At 48.2% G+C, this 24,135-nt stretch overlaps 2 protein-coding genes across 2 annotated transcripts in view; one reads left to right on the plus strand and one right to left on the minus strand.

Moving 5' to 3' along the window:
* Positions 1-1,998: 1,998 nt before the first annotated feature.
* Positions 1,999-3,015, plus strand: LOC121305889 (putative uncharacterized protein C19orf81). Its single transcript, XM_041237542.1, has 4 exons — positions 1,999-2,015; positions 2,123-2,243; positions 2,385-2,524; positions 2,706-3,015. The coding sequence occupies exons 1-4, from the start codon at positions 1,999-2,001 to the stop codon at positions 2,935-2,937; spliced, it is 510 nt and encodes a 169-aa protein (XP_041093476.1). The 3' UTR covers positions 2,938-3,015.
* A 4,687-nt stretch (positions 3,016-7,702) lies between these two features.
* The window catches only part of shank1 (SH3 and multiple ankyrin repeat domains 1), a 47,362-nt gene continuing 30,929 nt past the window's right edge, over positions 7,703-24,135 (minus strand). Inside the window, exons 16-30 of the mRNA XM_041237543.1 lie at positions 22,840-22,922; positions 22,615-22,739; positions 22,272-22,407; positions 22,085-22,165; positions 19,201-19,224; positions 18,761-18,817; positions 17,454-17,581; positions 16,771-16,894; positions 14,104-14,538; positions 12,896-13,082; positions 12,403-12,750; positions 10,721-11,026; positions 9,981-10,613; positions 9,099-9,914; positions 7,703-8,239 (exon numbers count right to left, since the gene is read on the minus strand). Coding sequence (XP_041093477.1) covers positions 7,747-8,239; positions 9,099-9,914; positions 9,981-10,613; positions 10,721-11,026; positions 12,403-12,750; positions 12,896-13,082; positions 14,104-14,538; positions 16,771-16,894; positions 17,454-17,581; positions 18,761-18,817; positions 19,201-19,224; positions 22,085-22,165; positions 22,272-22,407; positions 22,615-22,739; positions 22,840-22,922 — 3,976 coding nt within the window. The 3' untranslated portion in view covers positions 7,703-7,746. The remainder of the gene's footprint in view (positions 8,240-9,098; positions 9,915-9,980; positions 10,614-10,720; positions 11,027-12,402; positions 12,751-12,895; positions 13,083-14,103; positions 14,539-16,770; positions 16,895-17,453; positions 17,582-18,760; positions 18,818-19,200; positions 19,225-22,084; positions 22,166-22,271; positions 22,408-22,614; positions 22,740-22,839; positions 22,923-24,135) is intronic.

The following is a 24,135-nucleotide window of genomic DNA, read 5'->3' on the forward strand; positions in this document are numbered from 1 at the left end:
GTCAGTGTGTGTGTGTGTGTGTGTGTGTGTGTGTGTGTGTGTGTGTGTGTGTGTGTGTGTGTCTGTGTGTGTGTGTGTGTGTGTGTGTGTGTGTGTGTGTGTGTGTGTGTGTGTGTGTGTCAGTGTGTGTGTGTGTGTGTGTGTGTGTGTGTGTGTGTGTGTGTGTGTGTGTGTGTGTTGTGTGTGTGTGTGTGTGTGTGTGTGTGTGTGTGTGTGTGTGTGTGTCAGTGGTGTGTGTGTGTGTGTGTGTGTGTGTGTGTGTGTGTGTGTGTGTGTGTGTTGAAACTGTGTGTGTGTGTGTGAATCGTGTTTGGTGTGTGTGTGTGTATATTAAACTATGGCTATTGAAACTCAGGGGGGTGTCTGAATCGTGTTTGGTGTTGCTGTATAATATATAAAACTATGGCTATTGAAACTCAGGGGGGTGTCTGAATCGTGTTTGGTGTTGCTGTATAATATATTAAACTATGGCTATTGAAACTCAGGGGGGTGTCTGAATCGTGTTTGGTGTTGCTGTATAATATATTAAACTATGGCTATTGAAACTCAGGGGGGTGTCTGAATCGTGTTTGGTGTTGCTGTATAATATATTAAACTATGGCTATTGAAACTCAGGGGGGTGTCTGAATCGTGTTTGGTGTTGCTGTATAATATATTAAACTATGGCTATTGAAACTCAGGGGGGTGTCTGAATCGTGTTTGGTGTTGCTGTATAATATATTAAACTATGGCTATTGAAACTCAGGGGGGTGTCTGAATCGTGTTTGGTGTTGCTGTATAATATATTAAACTATGGCTATTGAAACTCAGGGGGGTGTCTGAATCGTGTTTGGTGTTGCTGTATAATATATTAAACTATGGCTATTGAAACTCAGGGGGGTGTCTGAATCGTGTTTGGTGTTGCTGTATAATATATTAAACTATGGATTGAAACTCAGGGGGGTGTCTGAATCGTGTTTGGTGTTGCTGTATAATATATTAAACTATGCAGATTGAAACTCAGCACAGTGAGACTGTCTGTATGGATCTCTCAGCGTGTGAGACTGCTGTATGGATATATCAGCGCAGTGAGACTATGCTGTATTGATCTCTCAGCGGTGAGACTGTGCTGAATCGATGTCTGGTGAGACTTGCTGTATAATATCTCAAAGACTATGCTGTATGGATCTCTCAGGGGGGTGTGCTGAATCGTGTCTCTCTGTATGGATCTCTGCGGTGAGACTCTGCTGTATGGATTCTCAGCGCAGTGAGACCTGCTGTATGGATTTACAGCTCATTGGCTCTGCTGACCCAGGAGGATCTCTCAGCGCAGTGAGACTCTGCTGTATGGATCTCTCAGCGCAGTGAGACTCTGCTGTATGGATCTCTCAGCGCAGTGAGACTCTGCTGTATGGATCTCTCAGCGCAGTGAGACTCTGCTGTATGGATCTCTCAGCGCAGTGAGACTCTGCTGTATGGATCTCTCAGCGCAGTGAGACTCTGCTGTATGGATCTCTCAGCGCAGTGAGACTCTGCTGTATGGATCTCTCAGCGCAGTGAGACTCTGCTGTATGGATCTCTCAGCGCAGTGAGACTCTGCTGTATGGATCTCTCAGCGCAGTGAGACTCTGCTGTATGGATCTCTCAGCGCAGTGAGACTCTGCTGTATGGATCTCTCAGCGCAGTGAGACTCTGCTGTATGGATCTCTCAGCGCAGTGAGACTCTGCTGTATGGATCTCTCAGCGCAGTGAGACTCTGCTGTATGGATCTCTCAGCGCAGTGAGACTCTGCTGTATGGATCTCTCAGCGCAGTGAGACTCTGCTGTATGGATCTCTCAGCGCAGTGAGACTCTGCTGTATGGATCTCTCAGCGCAGTGAGACTCTGCTGTATGGATCTCTCAGCGCAGTGAGACTCTGCTGTATGGATCTCTCAGCGCAGTGAGACTCTGCTGTATGGATCTCTCAGCGCAGTGAGACTCTGCTGTATGGATCTCTCAGCGCAGTGAGACTCTGCTGTATGGATCTCTCAGCGCAGTGAGACTCTGCTGTATGGATCTCTCAGCGCAGTGAGACTCTGCTGTATGGATCTCTCAGCGCAGTGAGACTGTGCTGTATTGACTGTGAGTTTTGGTTTCTCACAGTAAGAAGCATTTGAAGCAGATTATCTTGGACTATGAGGCTCTGGAGTTGGGGATCCCCTGTATCAGGAAATTCGAGACCCCCCCCGCCCCGCGCCCCCTCACTGTGTGCATGGAGACCCCGGTGAGCTGCAAAATAATGTTAATATTGAGTTTCATCACAATCAGATGAGCGTCAGTAGATCTGTGTGAAGAGGTGTGTCTGTCTCAATATTGACAGTCTCTCTCCTCTCTCTCCCTCTCTCCTCTCTCCTCTCTGTCACAGCCGGAGTTGGATCTCTGTCATGCTGATATTTTGGGGGCTGTGTCTCGGTTGATCTCGCGCCCCTTCGAGGGGGGTAGGGTAACCAGCATCCAGTTTGAGGACATGAATGTGATCTGCGGGACGGGAGGGAGGAGCAACAGGTACAGAGACACAGAGAGAGAGACACACAGAGAGAAACACACAGAGAGAGAGAGACACACAGAGAAAGAGAGATAGAGACGGACACAGACTCCCCTCACTCTGAAATGTCTAGTTACCCTCTCCCCTCTCCTCTCCTCTATCTCTCCTCTCTCTCTCTCTCTCCTCTCCTCTCTCTCTCAGATGGTTGATCACCAGCTCAGATTTCAGGACCAGGAACCAGCTCCTTCACTCCGGGCTCGACGTGTCCCCCCCGTGGGGGCCAGGGGAGGAGCTGGGGAGCCCCGCTCACTTCGCGCTGCGTCGCTATGACGACGTCCTGACAGAGGACTACAAGCTGCACCTCAGGGGGGCGTTGGCGAGGAAACACATCCTGGAAACCTTCAGCGAGAAGGGGAGCCCGCAGCCGCTCTGAGAGCGCGGTAGAACCGTGGTAAAATAACTACAGTTCCAGAGGGCTGCGGTAAAGTGTGGTAAACTATTCTGCAGTGCGGTAAAGTGTCTTCTATATATAAATGACAATAAAACTGTGTTTTATGCATGAGGAGATATCGCTGTAACTTTATTATTAATAATAATAATAATAATAATAATAATAATAATAATAATAATAATAATAATCACTCGACTCGAAGCCCGCTGCTTCTTATTAATGTTGTTTTTATTTGTTTTAATTTGATAATCGTAATAATTGATTTCTTTAATTCTTACAGATAAATATGATTCTTCGTTAGTTATGGAAATCATTTGGTCAAACCTGCATCCCATTTTCTTAAAAACCAGACCTTAATATTGAATACAGGACCTTAATATTGAATACAGGACCTTAATATTGAATACAGGACCTTAATATTGAATACAGGACCTTAATATTGAATACAGGACCTTAATACAGAATACAGGACCTTAATATTGAATACAGGACCTTAATATTGAATACAGGACCTTAATATTGAATACAGGACCTTAATATTGAATACAGGACCTTAATATTGAATACAGGACCTTAATATTGAATACAGGACCTTAATATTGAATACAGGACCTTAATATTGAATACAGGACCTTAATATTGAATACAGGACCTTAATATTGAATACAGGACCTTAATATTGAATACAGGACCTTAATATTGAATACAGGACCTTAATATTGAATACAGGACCTTAATATTGAATACAGGACCTTAATATTGAATACAGGACCTTAATATTGAATACAGGACCTTAATATTGAATACAGGACCTTAATATTGAATACAGGACCTTAATATTGAATACAGGACCTTAATATTGAATACAGGACCTTAATATTGAATACAGGACCTTAATATTGAATACAGGACCTTAATATTGAATACAGGACCTTAATATTGAATACAGGACCTTAATATTGAATACAGGACCTTAATATTGAATACAGGACCTTAATATTGAATACAGGACCTTAATATTGAATACAGGACCTTAATATTGAATACAGGACCTTAATATTGAATACAGGACCTTAATATTGAATACAGGACCTTAATACTGAATACAGGACCTTAATACAGAATACAGGACCTTAATATTGAATACAGGACCTTAATATTGAATACAGGACCTTAATATTGAATACAGGACCTTAATATTGAATACAGGACCTTAATATTGAATACAGGACCTTAATATTGAATACAGGACCTTAATATTGAATACAGGACCTTAATATTGAATACAGGACCTTAATATTGAATACAGGACCTTAATATTGAATACAGGACCTTAATATTGAATACAGGACCTTAATATTGAATACAGGACCTTAATATTGAATACAGGACCTTAATATACAGGAATACAGGACCTTAATATTGAATACAGGACCTTAATATTGAATACAGGACCTTAATATTGAATACAGGACCTTAATACAGAATACAGGACCTTAATATTGAATACAGGACCTTAATATTGAATACAGGACCTTAATATTGAATACAGGACCTTAATATTGAATACAGGACCTTAATATTGAATACAGGACCTTAATACAGAATACAGGACCTTAATACAGAATACAGGACCTTAATATTGAATACAGGACCTTAATACAGAATACAGGACCTTAATATTGAATACAGGACCTTAATACTGAATACAGGACCTTAATATTCAATAGATTTATTGATTAGGGTTATTTTTAGTATTTCAGAATTCAGTGCATTAATAGTTTGATGCAGAGTTAAAGCACTACGTTCAAACTAGTGGGGTTAAGGTCACTGACCCCCCCCCCCCCCCCCTATATGAGTGTCCTACTGGGAACTGGAATAGAACGGGGGGGGGGGTATTTAAGGGGGAAATTTTATGTAAAACATTGACAAACTAAATGTGTATCTTTTTTTATTTTAATCATAAGAATAAAAAAAAAAAATATTAAACATATAATAATAATTAAAAGTGTTTGTGGTCTTACTTTTTCTTTGTTTATTGGTTAGTTAGTTTTTTATTTATTTTTTTTTTGTCTTTTTGTTTTTTGTTGCCAAAACGAATGTCTTAAAGAATTCTCTTCTTCTATGGAAGATACCTTCGTTGGTCTTCGACAAGCTTGTAGTAAAACTTAAAAATTTGAATGTTTTAAACTTAATTAAAACAAAAGGGAACACCTCCCCCCCCTTCCCCACCCCACCTCCCCCAACCTCCCCTCCCCCCCCCGTACACCCCCCCCCTCCCCCCGCAACCCCCCACAACGTTTGTTTTTTTATACTTCTGTAATTAAGTTTGTTATAAGCTTGGAGCAAAGAGATGTAAAAAAATTTTATATTCTAATAATAATAATATAATAATAATAATAATAATAATAATAATAATAATATCGCTAATAGGAATCCTAGCTATTGTTATGATTATAATAATCTTATTCTTAATCTGATATTGAAGCATCTGGAAGACTCATTTATTTCAAAAATTAATTGATAAAAATCGTTTTCCTTTCAAGATTACGAGCGGATCTGAACGGCATTTTCTTCTCTCTGCTGGTTCGCCCTCCTTCCATCCTTCCCTCCCTTCTTCCCTCAAATTTGCAGTCCTCTTTCCGATCCCTCCCTCCCTCCTCATCGCAATCACTCAAATATTATTTTATACAGCTCTGAGTGAAAGAACTACAGCTCCCAGCATCCCTGTCCACTGCCGGGTGCAGAGGCATGCTGGGAGCTGTAGTTCTATATTGCCACAGAGGGGAGGGGAGGGAGAGACGGAGGAGGTGAGAAAGGGGGGGTCTGGGAGGGAGAGGGGGGGCTATTTTTATGTATTGGATTCTTTTCTCTCTTTCATTGAGTTTTTTGATCATATTTCATTTTAACTTTTTTTTTTTTTTTTTAGTTTGCTTTTCTGTTCCTGGCTTGAAAATCTGTTTGAAATATTTTGACCGCTTTCTCTCTCTCCTCCAAATCACAGGAAGAAAAGAAACAGAGAGAGAGAGAGAGAGGAGAGGAGAGGAGAGAGAGAGAGAGAGAGAGGAGAGAGAGAGGAGAGGGAGAGGAGAGAGAGGAGAAGAGAGAGAGAGAGAGAGGAGAGAGAGAGGAGAGAGAGGAGAGAGAGGGAGAGAGAGAGGAGAGAGAGAGAGAGAGAGAGAGAGAGAGAGAGAGAGAGAGAGAGAGAGAGAAAGAAATGAGAAAGAGAGGAGTAAAAGGAAGAGATGAAAGGGTAGAATGTCGTTCCACATGGAGAAGAGAGACAGACAGAGACAGACAGACAGACAGACAGACAGATAGACAGAGACAGCCCTTGTTTTTTTAATACTGCATTCTGCAGAGACAGACAGACAGACAGACAGAAACACAGAGAACAGTGTGTAGGTATGAATCCATTAAACTCATCTCGAAATGTTGCCAAACATCACTGTGTCAAATATCAGCAGAAATCAACTGATACCAGGAGAGAATCGGCTTATACTGTCGAAGACGGAGTCAAATCAGCAAAACAAATCAACTGATATCCCTCTGGGGCAAGAGATACCACCAAATACCCCCTGATTTCATCAAATATCAGTTGATTTTATTAAATACCTGCTGATTTCATCAAGGATTGTCACAGATCAGATGATTGTGTCCCTCTCTGCATGCTTCTCCCCAGATTGTGGAACATCGTCCAACAGCACGCGATTTCATCAAATATCATTGAATACATTCAAATATCTCCCCCCTCCCCAAATCACATCATCAAGCGCCACAGTCAAATATCAGCTGATTTTGTTCATAAATCACAGAATTCTGTCAAATATCAGTTGATTTTGTTCATAAATAATAGAATTCTGTCAAATATCAGCTGATTTTGTTCATAAATCATAGAATTCTGTCAAATATCAGCTGATTTTGTTCATAAATCATAGAATTCTGTCAAATATCAGCTGATTTTGTTCATAAATAACCAGATATGAGCAGATTTTCATGAAACATCACAATTCCTCTTCTTCGTTCTCTCTCCTCTTCATCGCCTCTCAGCTCTCTCCTCCAGAGTCTCGTCGTGATTGTGAATTGTCAGTCAAATATCACGACACAGCAGCTGATTTTCTTTGATATATATCATTGATCCCAGTCAGATATCCGCTGACTTTGTTATTAAATCATCAAACGACAGCAGATAGCAGCTGATTTGGGTCCTAAATCATCGATCACAGCTGATTCCGTTAATGAATCTTCAATCACAGTCAAGATATCAGGAATAAAAATAAATAAATTGTCCCGTTTGCCGTTTGAAATTTTGTCAAAAAAATTTCCTTCTCTCCTTTCTCTCCCTCTCTCCACCTCTCTGCCCCCCCCTCTCTCTCCTCTCTCTCCTCTCCTCTCTCTCTCTCCCTCTCTCTCTCCTCTCTCTCCTCTCTCTCTCCTCTCCTCTCTCTCTCCTCTCTCTCTCCTCTCTCCTCTCTCTCCTCTCCTCTCTCTCTCTCTCTCCTCTCTCTCTCTCTCTCCTCTCTCTCTCTCTCTCTCTCTCTCCTCTCTCTCTCTCTCTCTCTCTCTCTCTCTCTCTCTCCTCTCTCTCTCTCTCTCTCTCTCTCTCTCCTCTCTCTCTCTCTCTCCCTCTCTCTCTCTCTCTCTCTCTCTCTCCCTCTCCTCTCTCTCTCTCTCTCTCTCTCTCCTCTCTCTCTCTCTCCTCTCTCTCTCCTCTCTCTCTCTCTCCTCTCTCCTCTCTCTCCTCTCTCCTCCTCTCTCTCTCTCCTCCTCTCTCTCCTCTCTCCTCTCCTATCACCTCTCCAGCACCCTCTTCAGCGCTCTCTCTATATTCATGCGATGCCCGACCCGGTTCACTCCCAGGTCGCAGTAATCCTCTTTGCTGAGCGAGGGCAGGTGCGAGCCGTCAATCTCGTTGTCGAGGAAACGCTCCCGGTGTTCCGCCAGGTTCAGATACTCTAGCCAGTCTGCGACGTCGAACTTGGACCAGTAAGGGAGGGGCTTGGAGGAGAAGGGCTTGTCGGGAGGGGAGAGGAGAGGAGAGAGGAGGAGGAGGGGTGAAGACGGGGGAGCCTCCGACAGAAAGTGGGTCGGGGAGAGAGAGGGAGCGGGACGAGGCAAAAGGGGGGAGGCCTCCCCCCCTCTCCCCCGCGAGGGGAGAAGTAGGGGGGTCCAGCGCCGGCTATGGCCCCTCGGAGCCTCGCAGCTTCTCGAAGAGGGAGGGGTCGCCGCCCATCCTCGGGGAGGAGGAGGAGGAGAGGAGGGGGAGGCGCGGAGGGGGCGCGACCTCCCCAAGACAAGTCTGACCCCCTGGACTCTCCTCACACCCTCCCCCTAGAGGAGTGTGGGAGGGGGGATCTCTGGGCGGGCCGGGCTGGACTCACGCTCTACACTGAGTGGGAGATGTGATGGAATTCCAGCCACTTTGTGGCAGTGACACCACTCCCCACGTGGTGAGGGACCGCTATCCTCTCCCCCCCCTCCGGCGCCTCATCCCCCGGCCGCCCCCCAACCCCAAGGGGAGGGGGGGGGGTTGGGGTTTAGGGGGAGACCAGGACTGGAAGGTGGGAGGCGGGGAGGGGGAGGGGGAGGGCTTTTGAGGGGGGCTTCCAGGTTTAGAACCCTGGGAGAGTCTCTGGGGGGGTAGGAGAGGGGGGAGAGGAGCTCTCTCTTCCCTCTCCTCTCAAAAATCGTAATTTATTATTATACCTAATTATTATAATTATTATTATTATAATATTATTAATGCAATAAAGAGGTTACTAAAGATGTATGAAACGACCGTATGTGAGCGACCAACTAGATGGCGCTATCGCTAATATAAAGATGATCTCGCCCACATTAGTCTATGGCAGGCAGCTGAACTGACGTGTTTAAGTGATTTGTATTGTGACGCAAGACCACAGCGTAAAGAACTACAGCTCCCAGCATCCCGAGCCCAAGCCCGCGGGCGCAGAGGCATGCTGGGAGCTGTAGTCCTATAGCCAGGGGCTGTCCCGATTCACAATAATCACGACAGAGCAGCTGGAGCTGAAGAGAAGCTCCTGAGCTCACAAAAATATACATAAAGATCTCAAACACAGCATTCGATGGGGCGGGGGGGGGGGGGGGGGGGGGTGTCCCCAAAAAATGGCACGGCCCGTTACCTCTGCCTGCTGGCAATCCGCTGCTGTGATCCCAAGGAGCCCGCCCCCCCCGCGGCTGAATCCAGAGATGGTCTGGCCCACGTCTCCCCTCCCATCTGTTGCAGTTTGGTGCTCAGCTCGCTGATAATGCTGGCCTTCATGCTGGACATGGGCCCTCCCTTGAGAACGTGGGCTGGGGGCGGGGGGTGGAAATACTGGGTGGGATCCGGCTCGTTGGGGTGGGGGGCCCACGCCTGCTTCCGGTCGGGGGTCTTGGGCCGTTCCGGGGCTGCGAAATTGGCCTGGGACGAAGTGTCGTTGGTGGCGGCGGTGGGATGCCTGCCCAGAGCCCTGGTCGGGCAGTGAGGTCTGGCCCGCTGTTTCTGGGGGTGCATCGGAAAAGGGGGCTTGTCCATCTCGAAGGATTGTCCGTCCAGGTAGGCGAGGTAGGAGTCCAGCAGCTCCGCCCCCTCCCCTGTCCCTGGAGGGGGGGGAGGGGGCCGGGGCCTGTTCGACCACAAAGTGGAGAAGCTGCTGACGTTTTCCAGGTGGTGGTCGCTGCTGCTCCGGCTGTCCAGCTCCTCGATCCCGGAATCGGTCACCGTTTCCACGGTCTCCCCTTGAGCGGGCGGGGCGATCGGAATCGAGCAAACCACTTCGGAGAAATTGACATGGGCCTCTTTAGCAGGGGGCTGGGAGGGAGGGGGAGCCGGGGTTGGAACAGGAGGAGCCTGCACGGGAGGGGAGGAGTCGGCTGCGAGATTCCGGCCGGCAGATTGGTTGATGGTCGAAGCAGCAGGAGGAGGAGGAGGGGCTTGAGTCAAGTTGGCCAGAATTCTGAAGCGACAGCATTAAGAGTCCGACCTGGACCACCTGGAGCGGTCGTACCCCGCTCCCCCCCACCCCAGCCCCTCCCGTCCCCCCACCACCTCCTGGAGGAAGGGGGGGTGCCCCAGTCCCTCCGCTCCGAGGGGGAGGGGAGGGGGCGGAGGGAGGATGGAAGACAGGGAGGGAGGGGGGTCCTCGGGAGTCCTCAAGGCGGACGGGCGGTGGCTATTGGTCAGACCGCTGTCGAAGCTGTTGGCGAACTCCAAGGGGGGCGGCAGGGGGTCCCCGAAAACAAACTCGTCCTCGGCGTCGATCGAGGGGGCGGGCGGGGGCAGGACCATCAGCCCCAGCCCCCCCTTGCCTCCCCCCGCCGCGGGGTCTTGAGGTGCCTCTCCTCCGCCGGACGGGCGTCGCTGCCTGCCCTCGTCCGCTTTCCGTTTCGGCTCCTCGTCTTCCGAGAACCGCACCCGGGAGCCCCTCCCCCCTCCTTCCCCGCTCTCCCTCCGGTCCCACCTGCCCCCCGGGGGGACCCCGAAATTCCTCGGCGACTGGGGTCTCGAAATCCAGGCGGCCGACTGCTGCTGCTGCTGCTCCCCTCCGCCCCGCTGACGAGACGGGACCAGCGCAGGCTGAGACAAAGTCCTTTCTCTAGCGCCTCCCTCCCCCCTCCGCCCTCTGCCCCTCCCGGAAGAGGCGCGAGGAGGACCCCTACGAGGAGGGGGGGGGGGGAGGGACGGGTGGGAGGAAGTTCCGGGCAAGGGACCTCCCGCTCGGGGAGGCCCTCTGCTCCGACCCAGGCGAATCGTGAAACGGACAGTCGCGCCAGAGCCAGCCCGAGGGGCGAGGCCGGGTCCAGCACTTTGCCTGTCAGCGGGTGGATGAAAGCCGTCGCCCGGCTGTAGAAATCCACGGGCACGGAGCGGGGCTCCGAGGGGTGCGCCAGGGGCCCGAAGGGATCGGGGGGCCCGCCCCGGCCCTGCTGGTAGTAGCTGTCTCCGGAGAACATGCCCTCGTCGATGGATTTGGAGGGGCGGAGCCGGGGGGAGGGGGCCGGCTGAGGGCTGGACTCCTCGTCGGTGGAGAGGAAGAGGGAGGAGGACTTCCGCCGGGCTTCCTGGAACCTTCGGAATCAATCACAGTTACAGTTACACAGAGAACTACAGCTCCCAGCATCCCTCGCCAGGGCCCGCGGGTGCAGGAGCATGCTGGGAGCTGTAGTCCTATAGCCAGGGCTGCCCTGATGAATCCGCGATGCTTTCTTTACAGGATGCGTTGTAATAGAGGTTTGTGATACGAGACCCGCAGCATAAAGAACTACAGCTCCCAGCATGCCTCTGCACGCAGAGAAGGAGAAACAGCTGAACAGTTATCATGAATTACAATTACTAGTTACTAATCATAGCAATGCAAACTACAGCTCCCAGCATGCCTCAGCACCTGATTTGATAGTGGGGCTGCTGGGGACTGTAGTTCTTTGCCCAGCTATTGGTTTAACACTGGTGCCATGAGACTTTGCTGTACAGCTCTGTATGAACCTAAATGAGTTAAGTCTATATTCACTCGAAACTCTGGGATGGGGTTGGGTTGAGTTTGGGTTGAGTTTCGGTTGGGTTTCGGTTGGGTTTGGTTTGGGTTTGGTTTGGGTTGGGTTTGGGTTGGATTGGGTTGGGTAAGGTTTTGGATGGGATTAGGGTCGGGTTGGAATTAGGGTTGGGGTTGGAGTTTGGGGTTTGGTTAGTGTTGGGTTGGGGTTGGAGTTTGGGGTTTGGTTGGTGTTGGGTTGGGGTTGGGGATGGGATGGGTTGGTTGGGTTGGGTTGAGTTCGGTTTGGGATGGGTTGGTTGGGTTGGTTGAGCTGGGTAGGGTTTTGGATGGGATTAGGGTCGGGTTGGAATTAGGGTTGGGGTTGGAGTTTGGGGTTTGGTTAGTGTTGGGTTGGGGTTGGAGTTTGGGGTTTGGTTGGTGTTGGGTTGGGGTTGGGGATGGGATGGGTTGCGTTGGGTTGGGTTGAGTTCGGTTTGGGATGGGTTGGTTGGGTTGGTTGAGCTGGGTAGGGTTTTGGATGGGATTAGGGTCGGGTTGGAATTAGGGTTGGGGTTGGAGTTTGGGGTTTGGTTAGTGTTGGGTTGGGGTTGGGGTTTGGGGTTGGGTTGGTGTTGGGTTGGGGTTGGGGATGGGATGGGTTGGGTTGGGTTGGGTTGAGTTCGGTTTGGGATGGGTTGGTTGGGTTGGGTTGGTTGAGCTGGGTAGGGTTTTGGATGGGATTAGGGTCGGGTTGGAATTAGGGTTGGGGTTGGAGTTTGGGGCTTGGTTGGTGTTGGGTTGGGGTTGGGGATGGTTGGGGTTGGGGACGGGTTGGGTTGGGTTTGGGTTTGGGATGGGATTAGGGTCAGGTTGGGATTAGGGTGGAGGTTGGAGTTTGGGGCTTGGTTGGTGTTGGGGTGGGGATTAGGGTCTGGTGGGGATCAACTTTGTGATTCGGGTTGGGGTGACTCGCCTCTCTCTGTCTCTCCTGGCCGCCCCCACGATGGCGGCCCCGAACTGGCTGGTGTAATCCACGCTGCTGCCCCGGGAGCGCGGGCCGGACTGCACTGCCGCCTCGGCCAGGGGCTCGATCTCCACGCTGCTGCCCCGGCTGCTCTTGCCGCTGCTGCTGGTGGACGGCGCTTTGATGATGATGGTGGGGATGGCGATGGAGCTCTTCTCTAACGAGGGCTGCGCACTCAGGCTGTGGTGATGACGGGGCTGCTGCGGGGTTAGCTTTCGGAGGTCCTTCTCCCCTCTCTCTCCTCCTCTCTCTCCCCTATCACCTCTATCTCCTCTCTCTCCTCCTCTATCTCCTCTCTCTCCTCTCTCTCCCCTATCACCTCTATCTCCTCCCCTCTCTCCTCGCTCTCCTCTCTCTCCTCCCCCTCTCTCTCCTCTCTCTCCTCCCCTCTCTCCTCTCTCTCCTCTCTCTCCTCTCCCCTCTCCTCTCTCCCCTCTTCAACCGAGAGTTTGAGTCCGTCCCTCCTTCAACCCTCCCCTGTTTGACCAGCTGTGCTTTCCTTCTTTGGGGTTTGGAGGCGTAGGGATTGATCCCACCGCTGCCACCGCTGCTGGAGCTGGGGCGCCCCCCCGGGCCCCCTCCTCCTCCTACTCCTCCTCCTCCTCCTCCTCCCCCGCCCCCTCCTCCTCCTGTTTTCAGACCAAGAAGAAAAGAAAAAGGAGAAAAAACATAAGCAAATTGGAGCAACCAGGGAACTAATCAGAAAAGAAAAAAAACTACAGCTCCCAGCATGCCTCAGCACCCGCCTTGATAGCGAGGCATGCTGGGAGCTGTAGTTCTTTTACGCAGAGAATGCCAAAATAAACAGCTGAACAGTTATTGAACATTATTCAGCAGCTTTCACTGGACTCTATGAAGCTGAGGGAGTTCATTCTATATAGAGGGGCTGCAATTCAATATGTTAACAAGGGAACATTATTCAGCAGCTTTCACTGGACTCTATGAAGCTGAGGGAGTTCATTCTATATAGAGGGGGTGCAATTCAATATGTTAACAAGGGAACATTATTCAGCAGCTTTCACTGGACTCTATGAAGCTGAGGGAGTTCATTCTATATAGAGGGGGTGCAATTCAATATGAGAACAAGGGAACATTATTCAGCAGCTTTCACTGGACTCTATGAAGCTGAGGGAGTTCATTCTATATAGAGGGGGTGCAATTCAATATGTTAACAAGGGAACATTATTCAGCAGCTTTCACTGGACTCTATGAAGCTGAGGGAGTTCATTCTATATAGAGGGGGTGCAATTCAATATGTTAACAAGGGAACATTATTCAGCAGCTTTCACTGGACTCTATGAAGCTGAGGGAGTTCATTCTATATAGAGGGGGTGCAATTCAATATGTTAACAAGGGAACATTATTCAGCAGCTTTCACTGGACTCTATGAAGCTTCTGAATGAGTTTGGGGGAAAGGGGGAGGGGTCAAAGAGAGGGGGTGGGGTCAGGGACAGGGGTCAGGGTCAGGGAGAGGGGGCGCGATCAGCAAGAGGGGTACGCAATTCAATATCCAAACCCAATTAGTCAATTCAAAATATAGAGGGGGGATGATGCTAAGCCAGAATCCTCCACCCAGAAACTAGCGCCTAGCAGCTGTGGTCTCTCAGAAGAGATCTGCTATCGATTTCCTCGATCACCCCCTTCGCTCACCGGTGTGCTGCTGTGAGGCCTCTGCCTGCACATTGCTGTGGGAACGTCTCAGCCTCTCCCTCTCCCCCAAGCCAGGACCCCCGGATTTGGGCGGCTCCGCTCTGCCCCCCTGGTGTTTGGGTTGCTGTCCGGAGCCCCCCTTGGGACCCCTCTGAGATTTGGGGTCTGCGTTCTGGCTGCGGCCGGCTGACTGAGAGGGCTGGGTGAACTGATTGGCGGGATGGAGAGGGAGGGGGTAAGGCTGATAGTTTTGCTCTCTGCCCCCGCCTCCTCCTCCTCCCCCCGCCCAGCCTGTGGGAGGTCCTGGGATGTAAGGAGGTTCAGGGGGGGCTGTGGTTGGGGGCGGGGGGATGTCCTCCGATCCCGGGACAGAGAGGCTTCGGGCGATCTTCGCTGGGGGGGGCGCAAGGAACTGTTTCTCCTCTTCGGTGATTCCTGGAGGGAGGGAGAAGAGGGATTCGAAATGGCATCCCATTGCAGCTGCCCTATGCTTGTGCTGCCATTGCCCCTCAGTGTAATACACAACCATTATTGCATTGCCATTGCAGAGCCCCTGCCTGTGTGTCTGCATTGCCATTGAAGATCATTGAGGGGATAGTTAGCACACTGTGGTCTCATTCTACCAATGGCATCCCATTGCAGCTGCCCTATGCTTGTGCTGCCATTGCCCCTCAGTGTAATACACAACCATTATTGCATTGCCATTGCAGAGCCCCTGCCTGTGTGTCTGCATTGCCATTGAAGATCATTGAGGGGATAGTTAGCACACTGTGGTCTCATTCTACCAATGGCATCCCATTGCAGCTGCCCTATGCTTGTGCTGCCATTGCCCCTCAGTGTAATACACAACCATTATTGCATTGCCATTGCAGAGCCCCTGCCTGTGTGTCTGCATTGCCATTGAAGATCATTGAGGGTCTAGTTAGCACACTGTGGTCTCATTCTACCAATGGCATCCCATTGCAGCTGCCCTATGCTTGTGCTGCCATTGCCCCTCAGTGTAATACACAACCATTATTGCATTGCCATTGCAGAGCCCCTGCCTGTGTGTCTGCATTGCCATTGAAGATCATTGAGGGGATAGTTAGCACACTGTGGTCTCATTCTACCAATGGCATCCCATTAACCCTATGCTTGTGCTGCCATTGCCCCTCAGTGTAATACACAACCATTATTGCATTGCCATTGCAGAGCCCTTGCCTGGAGGGTCTGTCTTGTGTTGCCATTGAATAGTCATTGAGGGGCTCCGTAGTTAGCACACTGTGGTCGTCATTTACCAATGGCAACGTCCCATTGCAGGATGCCCTACGCTTGTGCTGCCATTGACAATCAGATGAAGACCCCAGAATACAAGATACCATTAATTGCCTTGCCATTGCCAGAAGCCCCTTCTGTGATTTAAAGTGGTCTGCATGCAACTTGTAAGATCATTAGGGGGCGATACGTTAATAACAAGTCAGACATGATACCAATGGAATGGCATCAGCGCTCCTTTAAAGGGAGGGGCCAGTGATCCTGTTAATAAAGCTAATAAGAGGTGAGAGAATGGATTTTAAAGATGGTCAGCGCTCCTTTAAAGGGAGGGGTCAGTGATCCTGTTAATAAAGCTAATAAGAGGTGAGAGAATGGATTTTAAAGATGGTCAGCGCTCCTTTAAAGGGAGGGGTCAGTGATCCTGTTAATAAAGCTAATAAGAGGTGAGAGAATGGATTTTAAAGATGGTCAGCGCTCCTTTAAAGGAAGGGGCCAGTGATCCTGTTAATAAAGCTAATAAGAGGTGAGAGAATGGATTTTAAAGATGGGCAGCGCTCCTTTAAAGGGAGGGGCCAGTGATCCTGTTAATAAAGCTAATAAGAGGTGAGAGAATGGATTTTAAAGATGGTCAGCGCTCCTTTAAAGGGAGGGGCCAGTGATCCTGTTAATAAAGCTAATAAGAGGTGAGAGAATGGATTTTAAAGATGGTCAGCGCTCCTTTAAAGGGAGGGGTCAGTGATCCTGTTAATAAAGCTAATAAGAGGTGAGAGAATGGATTTTAAAGATGGTCAGCGCTCCTTTAAAGGGAGGGGCCAGTGATCCTGTTAATAAAGCTAATAAGAGGTGAGAGAATGGATTTTAAAGATGGTCAGCGCTCCTTTAAAGGGAGGGGTCAGTGATCCTGTTAATAAAGCTAATAAGAGGTGAGAGAATGGATTTTAAAGATGGTCAGCGCTCCTTTAAAGGGAGGGGTCAGTGATCCTGTTAATAAAGCTAATAAGAGGTGAGAGAATGGATTTTAAAGATGGTCAGCGCTCCTTTAAAGGGAGGGGCCAGTGATCCTGTTAATAAAGCTAATAAGAGGTGAGAGAATGGATTTTAAAGATGGTCAGCGCTCCTTTAAAGGGAGGGGTCAGTGATCCTGTTAATAAAGCTAATAAGAGGTGAGAGAATGGATTTTAAAGATGGTCAGCGCTCCTTTAAAGGGAGGGGTCAGTGATCCTGTTAATAAAGCTAATAAGAGGTGAGAGAATGGATTTTAAAGATGGTCAGCGCTCCTGTAAAGGGAGGGGTCAGTGATCCTGTTAATAAAGCTAATAAGAGGTGAGAGAATGGATTTTAAAGATGGTCAGCTCTCCTTTAACGCACAGACGGACAGACAGACGGATAGACGGACAGACAGAGATTTCTCACCGATCGATTTTTGACGTAACACCATACCAGCATGATGGGGGTTCCCTGAGAGGAATGAGGGGCGCTCGTACGGGACCCCAGAACTCGATGACATCACCCCAATCCCGGACTGGTCAAAACTGGGCTGTTAAGAGTTTAAAACAAAAGCAATTATTATCACTGTGTGTGTGTGTGTGTGTGTGTGTGTGTGTGTGTGTGTGTGTGTGTGTGTGTGTGTGTGTGTGTGTGTGTGTGTGTGTGTGTGTGTGTGTGTGTGTGTGTGTGTGTGTGTGTGTGTGTGTGTGTGTGTGTGTGTGTGTGTGTGTGTGTGTGTGTGTGTGTGTGTGTGTGTGTGTGTGTGTGTGTGTGTGTGTGTGTGTGTGTGTGTGTGTGTGTGTGTGTGTGTGTGTGTGTGTGTGTGTGTGTGTGTGTGTGTGTGTGTGTGTGTGTGTGTGTGTGTGTGTGTGTGTGTGTGTGTGTGTGTGTGTGTGTATAGTGTGTGTGTGTGTGTGTGTGTGTGTGTGTGTGTGTGTGTGTGTATAGTGTGTGTGTGTATAGTGTGTGTGTGTGTGTGTGTGTGTGTGTGTGTGTGTGTGTGTATAGTGTGTGTGTGTATAGTGTGTGTGTGTGTGTAGTGTGTGTGTGTATATAGTGTGTATAGTGTGTGTGTACAGTGTCTGTGCTCTTGTGTTTTAATCTCGCACCTCCGTTGTAAAGAACCCTCGTCCCGGCGCCCGATCTCGTTTCCCAGCGGTCACGTGACCCCGCGACCCGGAACTCTCGTTAGCGCTGATTGTTTGCTGAGCGGCTGCCAAAATTTCATCAAGTTTGTCTGAAAGAAAATAAACAATTAATACTGAATACAGGACCTTAATACAGAATACAGGACCTTAATACAGAATACAGGACCTTAATATTGAATACAGGACCTTAATACAGAATACAGGACCTTAATACAGAATACAGGACCTTAATATTGAATACAGGACCTTAATATTGAATACAGGACCTTAATACAGAATACAGGACCTTAATATTGAATACAGGACCTTAATATTGAATACAGGACCTTAATATTGAATACAGGACCTTAATACAGAATACAGGACCTTAATATTGAATACAGGACCTTAATACAGAATACAGGACCTTAATATTGAATACAGGAAATACTGAATACAGGACCTTAATATTGAATACAGGACCTTAATATTGAATACAGGACCTTAATATTGAATACAGGACCTTAATACAGAATACAGGACCTTAATACTGAATACAGGACCTTAATATTGAATACAGGACCTTAATATTGAATACAGGACCTTAATATTGAATACAGGACCTTAATATTGAATACAGGACCTTAATATTGAATACAGGACCTTAATATTGAATACAGGACCTTAATACAGAATACAGGACCTTAATACAGAATACAGGACCTTAATACAGAATACAGGACCTTAATATTGAATACAGGACCTTAATATTGAAAACAGGACCTTAATATTGAATACAGGACCTTAATATTGAATACAGGACCTTAATATTGAATACAGGACCTTAATATTGAATACAGGACCTTAATACAGAATACAGGACCTTAATACTGAATACAGGACCTTAATATTGAATACAGGACCTTAATATTAATACAGAATACAGGACCTTAATACAGGACCTTAATACAGAATACAGGACCTTAATACTGAATACAGGACCTTAATATTGAATACAGGACCTTAATACAGAATACAGGACCTTAATACAGAATACAGGACCTTAATATTGAATACAGGACCTTAATACAGAATACAGGACCTTAATATTGAATACAGGACCTTAATATTGAATACAGGACCTTAATATTGAATACAGGACCTTAATACTGAATACAGGACCTTAATACTGAATAGAGGACCTTAATATTGAAAACAGGACCTTAATACAGAATACAGGACCTTAATATTGAATACAGGACCTTAATATTGAATACAGGATTTCTTACTCAGTGCCATTTGGTAAACAGTCCTTTTCTTTTCAGTGGTCTGGTTTGAATCGTAATCTGCAACAGAATCGAAAATAAAGCTCTGAGAACGTCTGGTTTTATTTCAGGCATTTTTCACCCTAGTTATTGTTTTGTGAATTGGTCCAGCCCTGGCTATAGGACTACAGCTCCCAGCATGCCTCTGCACCCGCGGGCCATGGCGAGGGATGCTGGGAGCTGTAGTTCCTTATACTCTAGAGCGCTGGCTGTGGTCTTGTATCACAATACAAATCATTTAAACATGTCAATTCAACTACCTGCTGTAGACTAATGTGGCCGGGATTGTCTTTATATTTGCAACAGCGCCATCTAGTTCACAGCTAGTGTATTGCCAGCAAACTTCAATAATAATAATAATAATAATAATAATAACAATAATAATAATCGCTAATTTAACTAACCTGTCTTTTTGTTCCATGGAGACGCTAAATGAGAGGAGAACATTTGAAAAGAACAATCAATTAAAAACAATATGTTTATAGAGAGAGGAGAGAGGAGAGAGGAGAGAGGAGAGGAGAGAGAGGAGAGAGAGGAGAGAGAGAAAGAGGAGAGAGGGAGAGAGAGAGAGAGAGAGAGGAGAGGAGGAGGAGAGAGGAGAAAGAGGAGAGAGGGGAGAGGAGAGGTGAGAGGAGAGGAGAGGAGAGGAGAGAGAGGAGAGAGGAGAAAGAGGGGAGAGAGAGGAGAGAGACACACACACACACACACACACACACACACACACACTGACACACACACACGCACACACACACTCAGATAGATATGTTAATAGCCAGCTCTATTCCTTTGTCCACTAGCCATATCCATGAAGCATCACAGTGACAATGAAATGGAAGGAGAGATGTGTGATTAGCAGAGCCATCACAACTGGGCAGTGAAACTCTATTGGAGTCTGCAGGGAGTCTGGGCTGTAATCACATCCCATACATTATTATACATGATTCAGTACAGAGTATAGAGAGGGATCAGAGATTACCCATTACTGGCTATGAGAGTCTGTGAGAGTGTATGAGAGTCTGTGAGAGCGTATGAGAGTCTGTGAGAGTGTGTGAGAGTCTGTGAGAGTGTGTGAGAGTGTGTGAGAGTCTGTGAGAGTGTGTGAGAGTGTGTGAGAGTCTGTGAGAGTGTGTGAGAGTGTGTGAGAGTGTATGAGAGTCTGTGAGAGTGTGTGAGAGTGTGTGAGAGTGTGTGAGAGTGTGTGAGAGTCTGTGAGAGTGTGTGAGAGTGTGTGAGAGTGTGTGAGAGTGTGTGAGAGTGTGTGAGAGTCTGTGAGAGTGTGTGAGAGTGTGTGAGAGTCTGTGAGAGCGTGTGAGAGTGTGTGAGAGTCTGTGAGAGTGTGTGAGAGTGTGTGAGAGTCTGTGAGAGTGTGTGAGAGTGTGTGAGAGTCTGTGAGAGTGTGTGAGAGTGTGTGAGAGTCTGTGAGAGTGTGTGAGAGTGTGTGAGAGTGTGTGAGAGTGTGTGAGAGTGTGTGAGAGTCTGTGAGAGTGTGTGAGAGTGTGTGAGAGTGTGTGAGAGTGTGTGAGAGTGTGTGAGAGTGTGTGAGAGTCTGTGAGAGTGTGTGAGAGTGTGAGAGTGTGTGAGAGTGTGTGAGAGTGTGTGAGAGTGTGTGAGAGTGTGTGAGAGTCTGTGAGAGTGTGTGAGAGTGTGTGAGAGTCTGTGAGAGTGTGTGAGAGTGTGTGAGAGTCTGTGAGAGTGTGTGAGAGTGTGTGAGAGTGTGTGAGAGTCTGTGAGAGTGTGTGAGAGTGTGTGAGAGTGTGTGAGAGTGTGTGAGAGTCTGTGAGAGTGTGTGAGAGTGTGTGAGAGTGTGTGAGAGTGTGTGAGAGTGTGTGAGAGTGTGTGAGAGTGTGTGAGAGTGTGTGAGAGTGTGTGAGAGTGTGTGAGAGTGTGTGAGAGTGTGTGAGAGTGTGTGAGAGTGTGAGAGTGTGAGAGTCTGTGAGAGTGTGTGAGAGTGTGTGAGAGTCTGTGAGAGTGTGTGAGAGTGTGTGAGAGTGTGTGAGAGTGTGTGAGAGTGTGTGAGAGTGTGTGAGAGTGTGTGAGAGTCTGTGAGAGTGTGTGAGAGTGTGTGAGAGTGTGTGAGAGTGTGTGAGAGTGTGTGAGAGTGTGTGAGAGTCTGTGAGAGTGTGTGAGAGTGTGTGAGAGTGTGTGAGAGTAACTGTGAGAGCATCACGTGAACCAGTCACTGGGAGGGTCTACCAGGGTGGCATCCCATTGTGTGTGAGTTATGGACCTGGGCTGAAATAATACAATAAGAAAAACACAGAAAAATAACAGATGAACGACCATCACGCGAACCAGTCACTCAAACAAGCTCTACCAATGGCATCCCATGACTCTTGAAGACGTTATACGTAAACGCCGACACCGCACACACCTCGTCACATGTGTGGTGTCTACACGTAACGGACACAGTCACCTCGGCGTGACTCGGGCAACTTCAAGCTGCCCCTGGGCTGTGTGTAATTGCCATTGAAGATCATTGAGGGGATAGTGAGCACACTGTGGTCTCAAAGAGTCTACCAATGGCATGCAGCTGCCCTATGCTTGTGCTGCCATTGCCCCTCAGTGTAATACACAACCATTATTGCATTGCCATTGCAGAGCCCCTGCCTGTGTGTCTGCATTGCCATTGAAGATCATTGAGGGGATAGTTAGCACACTGTGGTCTCATTCTACCAATGGCATCCCATTGCAGCTGCCCTATGCTTGTGCTGCCATTGCCCCTCAGTGTAATACACAACCATTATTGCATTGCCATTGCAGAGCCCCTGTCTGTGTGTCTGCATTGCCATTGAAGATCATTGAGGGGATAGTTAGCACACTGTGGTCTCATTCTACCAATGGCATCCCATTGCAGCTGCCCTATGCTTGTGCTGCCATTGCCCCTCAGTGTAATACACAACCATTATTGCATTGCCATTGCAGAGCCCCTGCCTGTGTGTCTGCATTGCCATTGAAGATCATTGAGGGGATAGTTAGCACACTGTGGTCTCATTCTACCAATGGCATCCCATTGCAGCTGCCCTATGCTTGTGCTGCCATTGCCCCTCAGTGTAATACACAACCATTATTGCATTGCCATTGCAGAGCCCCTGCCTGTGTGTCTGCATTGCCATTGAAGATCATTGAGGGGATAGTTAGCACACTGTGGTCTCATTCTACCAATGGCATCCCATTGCAGCTGCCCTATGCTTGTGCTGCCATTGCCCCTCAGTGTAATACACAACCATTATTGCATTGCCATTACAGAGCCTCTGTCTGTCTGTCTGTCTGTCTCTCCAAAATACTCACCCATTTCTTCAAGTTCAGAGGTCATCGATTTGGATCGAAGAGATATTGCAGGGGGGGTCAATTTTTTGCTTTGATAGTGCACTGAAAGAAAGAGAGAGGCCAGTAATCCTGTTAATAAAGCTGATAAGAGGTGAGAGAATGGATTTTAAAGCTGGCCAGCGCACCTTGAAAAGATTTTAAGGGGTACCTTTCTTTCTTGATGCTTCTTCTATTTCGGGGTTCCTGGTTACCATGACGACCTTGAGCAGCAGATTATTGCCCCCCTGCCTGATCATATTGACCACTTGTCTGTGTCCAACTTTGACCACATTCTGACCGTTGACCTGAAGGGAGAGAAACAGCTTTATAATAGAAAGAACTACAGCTCCCATCATTCCTCACTGTGGCTGCTAGGGTAGAGGCATGCTGGGAGCTGTAGTTTTGTATCACAATGTAGTCTCTCTCAGTGTCTTCAGTGTGAATTGAGTGACAGCTGTGTTTAAGAAGACTACAGCTCCCAGGATGCATTGGTCTGTAGTCTCCACCCTCACCTCAATGAGGAAGTCTCCCATTCGTAGATTGGCTCTCCAGGCCACGCCCCCTTCGTCCACAGATTCTAAATACTGGAGAGCAGGGAAGGCAGGAGTTGGGGTAAATTCTTCAATAGGGGTCTGAGCTGAGAAAGAGAGAGAGAGAGAGTGAGAGGAGAGAGGAGAGAGGAGTAGAGAGAGGAGAGACAGGAGAGATGAGAGGAGAGAGATGAGAGAGGATCTTACCTTTAGCGCCTCTCAATACAAAACCAAATCCTTCATTATCTTTCTTCTGCAAAAGCACCGTTTTTTCTTTGATAATATAATCACTGTGAAGAGAGAACAAACAAACAAAGACTTAGTTCACCTCAGTCATACAAAGTGTGTGTGTGTGTGTGTGTGTTTGTGTGAGCTGGGAATCAGACTCCTATTGCACAGCAGTGTGATCCAGTCCAGGTTTCACTGTGAGATCCACAGGGCTGGGAATCAGACTCCTATTGCACAGCAGTGTGATCCAGTCCAGGTTTCACTGTGAGATCCACAGGGCTGGGAATCAGACTCCTATTGCACAGCAGTGTGATCCAGTCCAGGTTTCACTGTGAGATCCACAGGGCTGGGAATCAGACTCCTATTGCACAGCAGCGTGATCCAGTCCAGGTTTCACTGTGAGATCCACAGGGCTGGGAATCAGACTCCTATTGCACAGCAGTGTGATCCAGTCCAGGTTTCACTGTGAGATCCACAGGGCTGGGAATCAGACTCCTATTGCACAGCAGTGTGATCCAGTCCAGGTTTCACTGTGAGATCCACAGGGCTGGGAATCAGACTCCTATTGCACAGCAGTGTGATCCAGTCCAGGTTTCACTGTGAGATCCACAGGGCTGGGAATCAGACTCCTATTGCACAGCAGCGTGATCCAGTCCAGGTTTCACTGTGAGATCCACAGGGCTGGGAATCAGACTCCTATTGCACAGCAGCGTGATCCAGTCCAGGTTTCACTGTGAGATCCACAGGGCTGGGAATCAGACTCCTATTGCACAGCAGCGTGATCCAGTCCAGGTTTCACTGTGAGATCCACAGGGCTGGGAATCAGACTCCTATTGCACAGCAATGTGATCCAGTCCAGGTTTCTCTGCTCCCAGCTTGATCAGCCCCCAGTGTGTCTAGCTAACAAGCTCAGGTGTGTCACACACAGACAGACAGGCAGACAGAGACACAGTCTCTTTCTCTCTCTCTCTCCTCTCTCTCTCTCTCCCCCTCTCTCCTCTTTCTTGCATTGGGCCAGTCTTTATCACACAGGCAGTGTTTTCCACAGCTACAGAAACGTGTGTTGAAAATCACGTGTGTGTTGAAAGAGCTCCAGTGTGCTCTTGCAATGAAGCGGCTGCAGGAGACCGTCTTGCACTGGACTCATCATCCTGACACCTCTCTCTCTCTCTCCCTCCCTCTCCCTCGCTCTCTCTCTCCTTATGTCCATTTCTCACCTCCTCCTCTCTTTCCCTTCTCTCCAAAATGCAGTCAAGCAAATTTAAAAAAAAATCC

Source organism: Polyodon spathula, chromosome 45 (assembly GCF_017654505.1).
Source record: "Polyodon spathula isolate WHYD16114869_AA chromosome 45, ASM1765450v1, whole genome shotgun sequence".
Classification (NCBI taxonomy): Eukaryota; Metazoa; Chordata; class Actinopteri; order Acipenseriformes; family Polyodontidae; genus Polyodon; species Polyodon spathula.

Bases quoted from the DNA above. Each gene is read 5' to 3' on its own strand.
- LOC121305889 (XM_041237542.1), top strand. The intron at 2,244-2,384 runs GTGAGCTGCAAA...TCTCTGTCACAG, and splicing joins CTGTGTGCATGGAGACCCCG to CCGGAGTTGGATCTCTGTCA. The intron at 2,525-2,705 runs GTACAGAGACAC...TCTCTCTCTCAG, and splicing joins ACGGGAGGGAGGAGCAACAG to ATGGTTGATCACCAGCTCAG.